Source organism: Agrilus planipennis, unplaced genomic scaffold (genome assembly GCF_000699045.2).
Source record: "Agrilus planipennis isolate EAB-ADULT unplaced genomic scaffold, Apla_2.0 scaffold228, whole genome shotgun sequence".
Lineage (NCBI taxonomy): Eukaryota > Metazoa > Arthropoda > Insecta > Coleoptera > Buprestidae > Agrilus > Agrilus planipennis.
Window position 1 is genome coordinate 459,667 of NW_020439016.1, and position 8,784 is coordinate 468,450.

General features: G+C 30.2%; 2 protein-coding genes across 3 annotated transcripts; both read right to left on the minus strand.

Annotated features, from left to right (window-relative positions):
* Nucleotides 1–123: 123 nt before the first annotated feature.
* Nucleotides 124–3,154, minus strand: LOC108740760 (juvenile hormone epoxide hydrolase 2-like). Of its 2 annotated transcripts, XM_018475217.2 has the most exons (5): nt 3,054–3,142; nt 2,802–2,991; nt 1,761–2,508; nt 955–1,189; nt 155–473 (listed from the first exon to the last, which is right to left on the minus strand). In XM_018475217.2, the coding sequence occupies exons 2-5, from the start codon at nt 2,988–2,990 to the stop codon at nt 239–241; spliced, it is 1,407 nt and encodes a 468-aa protein (XP_018330719.1). In that variant the 5' UTR covers nt 2,991; nt 3,054–3,142; the 3' UTR covers nt 155–238. The 2 variants fall into 2 exon arrangements, with proteins under 2 accessions (XP_018330718.1, XP_018330719.1); XM_018475216.1 differs by having other exon boundaries at nt 124–473; nt 2,802–3,154.
* A 1,735-nt stretch (nt 3,155–4,889) lies between these two features.
* On the minus strand, nt 4,890–7,751 carry LOC108740726 (juvenile hormone epoxide hydrolase 2-like). Its single transcript, XM_025976232.1, has 4 exons — nt 7,660–7,751; nt 6,710–7,460; nt 5,410–5,644; nt 4,890–5,157 (listed from the first exon to the last, which is right to left on the minus strand). The coding sequence occupies exons 2-4, from the start codon at nt 7,338–7,340 to the stop codon at nt 4,926–4,928; spliced, it is 1,098 nt and encodes a 365-aa protein (XP_025832017.1). The 5' UTR covers nt 7,341–7,460; nt 7,660–7,751; the 3' UTR covers nt 4,890–4,925.
* Between the last annotated feature and the right edge of the window lie 1,033 nt (nt 7,752–8,784).

Here is an 8,784-nt window from a genome sequence, read left to right on the forward strand (position 1 = left end):
ATAAATAAATAATTTACTTTTTTGCATTTTTTTCTTACATTTGCATTTTCCTTGGGTTTTAATAAATAAATAAATAAATGTCAAATCTACTAATACTAATTTATTTAAGACCTCAAGACGTACTTACTAATTCAAGAGACGACCTTTCTTCAAGTTTCATCAAAATATATTTTATTGTACTTGATTAATAATAAATTGATTTATACACAACATTAGTTAGTAAACATTACTGATAATTTTATTGTTGGTTGTTGATATCCCTGTTTTTAGAGTAGTTTTCTTCAATTTTCTGAATTGCCGTCCAGATATCTTCAGCTAAAATTTGTGGTAGTTCAAATGCCGCAAAATGGCCACCGTCGTTATAAGTTACTGAGTGTATAAGATTGGGGTACTTTTGTTTTAATAGTAAATCAGGACTGTAAACCAATTCATTTTTAAATTTGGCACAAGCAGTAGGAACGTTGACAGAAATCCTGAAAACAATAACAATAATGTTGTAATACGATTTCTGACTGAGGCATTCAATGGAAAAACTTTACAATGTTCTGAATATGTCAGAAATTACAACGTGGAAAACGTTGTTATTTTATTTAATTAATTACTGAGATTTAAGATTGTTAAAGGTGTATGTCTGAAGAAAAGGTTAAAACGTTTAAAATGTGGTGTTCCAGGCGAATGATGAGGATATAGTGGATAGAGAAGGTTAGAAATGAAGAGGTATTAGAAAGAATAGGAGAACAGAGGTCAGTAAGAAATAGGCGAGGTAAGTTTGTAGGACACCTCCTCAGGTATGAAGGGCTAGTTAGAGACATATTAGAAGCAGAAACAGGCGTTAAGAAGAGTAGAGGTTTTATGATAAAAATCCACGAGTCGACATTTAGGTTAGGTTAAGTTTCGGATCTAGAAGTTGATAATTGGTACCCATAAAATAAGATCTCTTTGTTGTATCTTCACCTGTCTAGTTGTAGCGATGTATGATCCTTGTTAAATGTTTCCGAATACAATCTCATGGACGTTGTTATACTCCCTGTTATCCAATAAATCATTACATTGTCCAGTAAGTCTGCGTAAGAGAACTTCTCTTTCAACCCTCCATCTTCTCTCTTTATCCACTCTTTGTTGGTCCATGTGATAAATTTTTCGATTATATAAGCGGCCAATCCGACTGGAGAATCATTTAAACTTACACCTAATAAGTAGCATAGGTATTATTCAAAATATAAGAAATATGTGATTATTTTTATGTAAATTTATGTGAAGAAATCATAAACTTGAAGAAAATACAATGATGCTTAGGAAATTGAAGAATGTTCGGACTTCCCCGAAGTTAAAACAGTAAAGATGTCTGAAATAGAGTGGAAGTAAAACAAAAATAAATAATTTTATCTACTAGTCTTTACCGTCTGCTATATTTGTACATATCAATGTTATTTATAAAGTTTGTTTCATCCTATCAGTTGATAAATTCAGCAAAAGTAAAACATAGTGGATTATACATGTCTGAGCGTTTGAAATAACCCATTATCCCGAAGAAGTCCCGATTGGATTATACATTTTACATTTTTAGAAAATATAAATTATGAAATGAAGTCTACTGTTATTTGGTTACAATCCACATNGCTAAATACTTATTAAATCGCAATCCTAACGTCAATGATAATTTTAAAGTATTTTACACGATAATAAGTTATTAAGGTATTATTAAAAATTTTTAGAAACAAATAACTTTATTTTATCAATAAATTCTATAGTTAACTTACCAATTGTATCTGGCTTAGTTGCTTGTAAATGTAGGTACCCGGTTTCTGATATTAAATAATGAAAGAACGAACTAAGAGGGTATAACAAATTTTGATATTCATCTTCTACCACTAATTTTGGATATAATGAACCAAAGAAATGAATAATTTGAGAAATAGGTTTCGACGAAAAGCACAAATTAATATGAAGACCTCTCACGTTGCTAGGGTACATAATAGACATGGTAGTTCCTATTATAGATCCCCAATCTCCCCCTTGAACGTAGAATTTATTAAACCCCAGACGGTTCATTAGATTTTTCATAATCATTGCAACCTGGGCTGCTCCTAATCCAGGTTTACGTGTTGCTTCTGAAAATCCATAACCAGGTAAAGAGGGCGCTATTATGTCAAAAACGAAATTCTTGTCCTTTTGGGGTGTTGTCAATAAAGGAATAATTTCATAAAATTCTCTAACCGAACCGGGCCAACCATGAAGTAACAGCAATGGCAAAACATGTAATTCTCTAGATTTTGGTATATTGGGCTTAACACGAAGGAAATGTATAGTTAAACCTTGAATTTGGGTTGTAAATTGAGGAAATTTGTTAAGATAATTTTGCCTTTCCGACCATTTGTAATCGTTTTTCCAATATTCGATTATTTCATCAAGTAATTTGCTGTTTATGCCATATTGTTGAGATACATTTTCCAGTGATGGGATGAAAGTACGATGATGTTTTAAACGAAATTCCAAATCGTCTAAAATCTGAAATAATCGTAATAAAAATTGTAGTAACTATTATTTACGGTTTCATACAGATGGAATTCGTAGATGTAGTAATGTAAAGTACTATAAAAACTTTAGGTTACTTTATAAATCCATCAAATTTTGTTTGTTCAATACTTTTAGTTTTTTCGAAGGGTGGCAACATTTGTTAAGAGAATATGGAAAAATATTAAAATAAGTTTCAATAGATAGTGGATAATGGATAGTGTGAATAAGAATTCAGCTTTTTTATTTACGATTAGTTTAATTTTGTCCTTTTAAAAATTATTTACCTGTTTTGAAATATTAATTTGAAATGACTTTATTGTTTCGTCATGTATTTTTGATTTATCAGTATCTCCCCACCAAATGTTTTCCAAATGTGGTGTAGTTGGGTCACTTAAAAGTGATTTTAATGTGAAATGTATAATCACACTGAAAATAATTCCACTTAAAACTAATATATAACGTGCCGGTAACATTCTAAAAAAAATATTGTAAAAATATAATAAAAAACTGAAAATTAACGAGTTATTTTAATTAACCGTCCATATTTGCTGTTTTAAAACTAAAACTACAAAGTTATTAGATTTAAGGCCGATGATATTTGTGTTACATTTAGTTATTCAATGCATTGAAACTATTTGTAACAGTAACTGATTGTGATGTTATAAGGTTTTTATCAGTTATATTTACATTTTGGATTGATTATTATATTTTCTTGATAAATTGTAGTAGATAGATATGCACAAATGGTGTAAAATATTAACTAATTTATTTATGTTATATTTTATTTTAATCTTTAACTTTCAATTTTCAACAGCATATAAATATTATTATATATTATTATGATCCGCTTGTACGATTAATAATGAAATACTTTTATTAATGATCAGAATAGGAATTTCAGTATTTTTTTGAGTGAAGTTAAGGTCTCGAATTGAACCAAAGTAAACAACAATCCCCTAAATTCCACATAAAACGATTACTGAAATTTCCAACTTAGGATGGCATATTGCGTGACAAAACGCCTTTTAGGTTTTTTTGAATGTTATACATAATTTTAAGGTATAATGTTTAATGTAGGTAGATGAAGATATTTATATAAATAATTATTAATTCTATTAACTTATCGGACAATAGTGATGGAAATTGTTTGTTTGTTTAGTGATAATTTTCAAGGTTAAGAAATTGTCACTGGAATTACATTTACTTGATGAAAATTAATCTCCACTATTAATATTAATTGTATTTAANTGTTTGCCTCAGAAAGCTTTAGTTACATAGGACAGAATATAATGTATTATGCAACAAGGAAAGAAAGTAAGGCATTCACGCAGAAAACTAAATTTTTATGACAACGCAAATTATTTCAAATTTGTTAATTATTACAATTTAGTTAGTAATATGGACTAAAATACCTAGTAAATTTATTTCTGTTGGGATTTTATTTTTATAAATTCGGGCCCAAATTGTAATTTTTATTATTTTTGCTTACGAAAGCAACGGGCTAGTGGGATAAATTGTAAATATCGCTTTAATATTTAGGTATATTTTACTTTTTCATTTTCTTCATAAATGTAAAGTCATCTACGTCTACGTGTGCGACCATTTAGCGGTGGTGAATTACTTAATTTAATTTGTTTATCGATTAGATAAGTATGTTTATATTTATTAATTTCTAAAGTTTATTGTAATTAAATCTTCAAGCTGTTATTATTGAATGTGCAAAGTATTTCAAAGTTATCATCGAAGTAGTGGTTGTGATTTAATACGTAAATGTTTATGTCTTATTATGTGGATGGATTCTTGTGGTCAAGAAATTTTTATGTTAAAATTTTTATGTTTTGCCAATATAACATTCGTTATAAGATATCTATACAATATATACGCACATGTAAGAAAAACATGTAGGTATTTTAACATAAGAATTAATGAACATAAAAATTCTTTCTTTATAATATGTAAATGAGATTCTAATTACGCTAAATACTTATTAAATCGCAATCCTAACGTCAATGATAATTTTAAAGTATTTTACACGATAATAAGTTATTAAGGTATTATTAAAAATTTTTAGAAATCAATAAATATAAAAATACTAATGGAATCTAAGCAATTAGCAAGTACAATTAAGCATTTTTCTGCACGCTAACTCCTTCCTCTATCCTCACTCCCTCCAATATCATATAAGAAAAAGTTTTGTAATCGTAGGTTGTTCTTCTAAAATTTCTGCAAGGGCCCCAGGTCCCAGTGGCAGTGATACAATTGTTAAAAGTTTATGATACTATGTACACCAAGTCGGCGTTTTATTAATCTTCAAAAATTGTCAAAAATATTAATAAAGATTTATTATATCTTTCATAAATACGTACCTACATTAAAAAAATTTTACAAAATTACATATTATAAAAAAATTATGTTCTGTTCTGGTTAGCTTTTCTGTTAATAATTTCTTCGAATTTCTCAACTGCGTTCGCGATATCATCTGCTAAAATTTGGGGTACTTCGAAGGCAGGAAAATGCCCTCCTTCCGTATAGTATTTTGATTGAACCAAATTAGGATATTTTGTCCTTATCAGGGTATTTGGAACACTTAATAATTCGTTTTTGAACTTTGCGCAGGCTGTTGGTACTTTGGCTGGAATACTTAAAAATAAAAGATTACATATTTTGTAGAAATTGTTATTTAAGCGTTGAAGATAAATTGAGGGTTATCACCATAAATTACAGATAAGTAAATGTTAGGTACACACTTCTATGTGTAAAATTAAGTTTATTTTGTCTTGTAATGGTGTAGCCCCTTGTAATTAGGTAATGCTTCAAAAATGTGATAAAGGCTAATATGGTGAAATTATTGAGATTCCGAGCTTATAACTGACAGATTACCTAAATGCCCACCTGTCTAAACCCAGAGCTTTCTGTTCTTGACTAAAATGTTCGGCGTAAATTCTAAACGATGTGGTGATACTTCCGGTCACCCAGTATATCATAACATTATCAAGTAAGTCGGTAAAAGTAAATTTTTCTAAAAGACCCCCGTCTTCTCTGTATCTCCAACTTTTATTGGTCCACGTGGAGAACTTTTCAATGATATAAGCAGCTAATCCCACGGGAGAGTCATTTAGGCCAACCCCTAAAATAAAAACATACTATAATATACAGTGTTATTAATAGCCTAAGCTCTTACTGCGTAGCACTTAACCCTTGACATTTTTTATAATTTTATAGTATATTAAACTTTAAAGCTTTCGATTCGCCTNTGAATGTATTGAGACTGTGTCTGGTATTCAACTTTTTCTTTTTGGTTCATAAAAGATCTGTAAAACACAAAAATTGAAAAAATAAAGTTGAACTGAACAATTTGTATAAAATTTAATCGAAATTTATGGCGAACAATAGTACATTTTTTATAATTTTATAGTATATTAAACTTTAAAGCTTTCGATTCGCCTCTTTAGGGGCGATATTTCGAATTATTTTATAGTTAATGATACCGTTGCGTAAGAAGCTTTGTGTAAAATTTCAAGCTTCCTGATTTAATGGTTCGGTCTCTGCTTTGATCGATAATGGATACCCCCCTTTTTCATCACATTAGGGGTTTGTGTAAAATAAGTCTCAAAACCCAGGGGTTTGGATTGTTAGTTAGTTATGTCAGTTAGTCAACTTATTAATCGACGAAATTGTGTAGTAAACAACAAAAAGGCATCAAAACTAGTGTCAGAGTAATAAAAAACATAAACCAACTAAGCTGTTAATCTTGTTGAAGGATTTAAAGAAAAATCTTCGTGCGATTTATTCGTATGGGGCATACCTAAACGCTGGTTAAATGTTATAAAAGAGTTGGGTCAATTTCGGAAGGCGAAGTCCACAAACAAATGCTATAATAAAAACAATTTCAAGTATACATTGGTTTTTGGATTACTTCATATAGACTATGTGAATGATATCAACGCAATTGTTTGATAATTGTACTGTAGATATTTATTTTGTTTACGACAATGAATTCTCTAAATCGACGCGCTTGAAAGAAACAAAAGACGGATCATTGTACTAAAAGGCACGTGGAATAAGATAATAAAATGGCTCAGTTCTATTGGACCAATAAATTTATTTACGGACTTTGCCTTTTGAGAACGATCTAACTATATTTTGTTTATCATTCACGGAAAAATTAAATAAGTTTTCCATATCAACGTACCAACAGTATCTGGTTTAGTGGCTTGAATATGCATATATCCTGATTCTGATATTAGAAACATAATGGTTTCGGACAATGGATATACCAATTTTTCATGTTCTTCTTCAACAATTAAAGAAGGAAAAATGCTTCCTATTAGCAACTGTATTCTTGGTAGCGCGGTATAGACTATTCTACACAAATTGGAATGTACACCAAGTATGCTGTCGGGGTATAAGGTGCCCATAATACTAATAATTTGAGCACCCCAGTCGCCACCTTGGATGTAATATTTTTTATAACCCAATCGATACATCAATTTATTAAATATCTGGGCCATCTGGGCCGGTCCAAGTCCAGGTTTTGATGCTCCATCGGAGAAACCGTACCCTGGTAATGATGGAACAACGACTTCGAATGCAAAGTCTTTTTCACCCTGTGGCTTTGTTAATATGGGAATTATATGGTAAAATTCTCGGAAAGATCCCGGCCACCCATGAAGTAATAATATCGGTAAAACTCGTACATTTTTTGGCAATGAAGATGACGGTTTGGCATGAATGAAATGTATATTGCGTCCAAGTATTTCAGTTTTGAATTGCGGCAACTTGTTCAGAAACTTTTCGCGTTCTCGCCAGTTGTATTCGTTCATCCAAAAATCTACAATTTCACTAAGAAGATTTGTATTTATTCCATACTGCTGTTGAACTCCTTCTAATGGAGGAACGAATGGTCTATGATTTTCTAAACGCCATTGCAAATCATCCAGTATCTAAATAATGGAAGTTCAGAAATCTTAATTGAAAAATAATTACACTGAACGCTGAAAAATAAATGATGCTTTAGTTGCAATAGTAAATCTGATATTTGAAATATTTTCCAACAAAATGTCTAAAAACTAGAACTATAATGTAGTTCTAGTACTATTTAGATAGGTACCTATGTATTAAACTGAACCATAGGCTACTTACATAAAAGTGTTATCGGTCATAGAATCACAGCACAAACAATAAATTAATTTTTTTTTAATTCCACTTAAAATCATAAAAAGATAAACATTAACGTATTCTCTTATCTTATTTTTATACTTACTTCAGTTATTATTATTAATTTTAATTTTATAAAAAACTATTACAAACCACCCGATTCCTAATTTTCTTTTTAATAGTGGCACAAAAATTCTATTTACCTTTTGTGATACATTTATTGTAAACGGTATTATCGCTTCATTGATTTTCCTGGGAGATCCTTCATCCCNGCATTCACTCAGTTCTATTGTAGTAAAAGTTCGTGAATTGATTGGATAGGTTAGGTTGGGTTGGGTTACACATCTATCATTATTTATTACCTGCTGCGCATTGAACTGGTTCGAAATTTTCTGTATTAATATTTATCGGCGGTTTATCGAACATAATGTCATCTTTTTTATCACTTTTTGGATTTCTTTTCATGTCTTTGGCATAGGTATATTAATAACATAATAAAACCTCTTGAAACGTTGAAATCTTTCATTTTTTGAGCCAATTATTAAAGAAATATTCACATACCGGGGAATTAAAACAGTGAAACAGTAAAGATTGGGAGAAGGGGGATTCCGGGGACTCTATAAATCATGCAACGGGTAAGATAATGGGAATAGGGTAAGTTCAACCATCTTGTGGGATGGGGGACCCCCGAAGAGGGTCAATGTTTGTATTATGTAACGATTTTAGAATTTATTGAAAATTTAATTATTATTGGAAATTAAAGAAGCAGCTATTTAATTGATGCCTAAAACGTTTAGGTAACGGAATGGTATCCAAGGGAGGAGGGGTCACAGACCACTCGTTACTGCCCCGTTACATGGGGGAGATATTCAAAAATTTATGAATTTTGCATTACGAAATGAACATCCCTAAACAGATTTAATGCAATTATATATTTTTCATTTAATGCATAAGATCTATAATAATATGTTTGTTAGACGTTTTGCTATTCGTAGTATTAAATACATGTTTAACTTTGAGTATGTGTTAACCGTTTTATTTATTAAGGATTATCGTTTTAATTAAAATAAAATTGTCCTTTTGCGTTTGTCAAACATAAAAATTTATTTA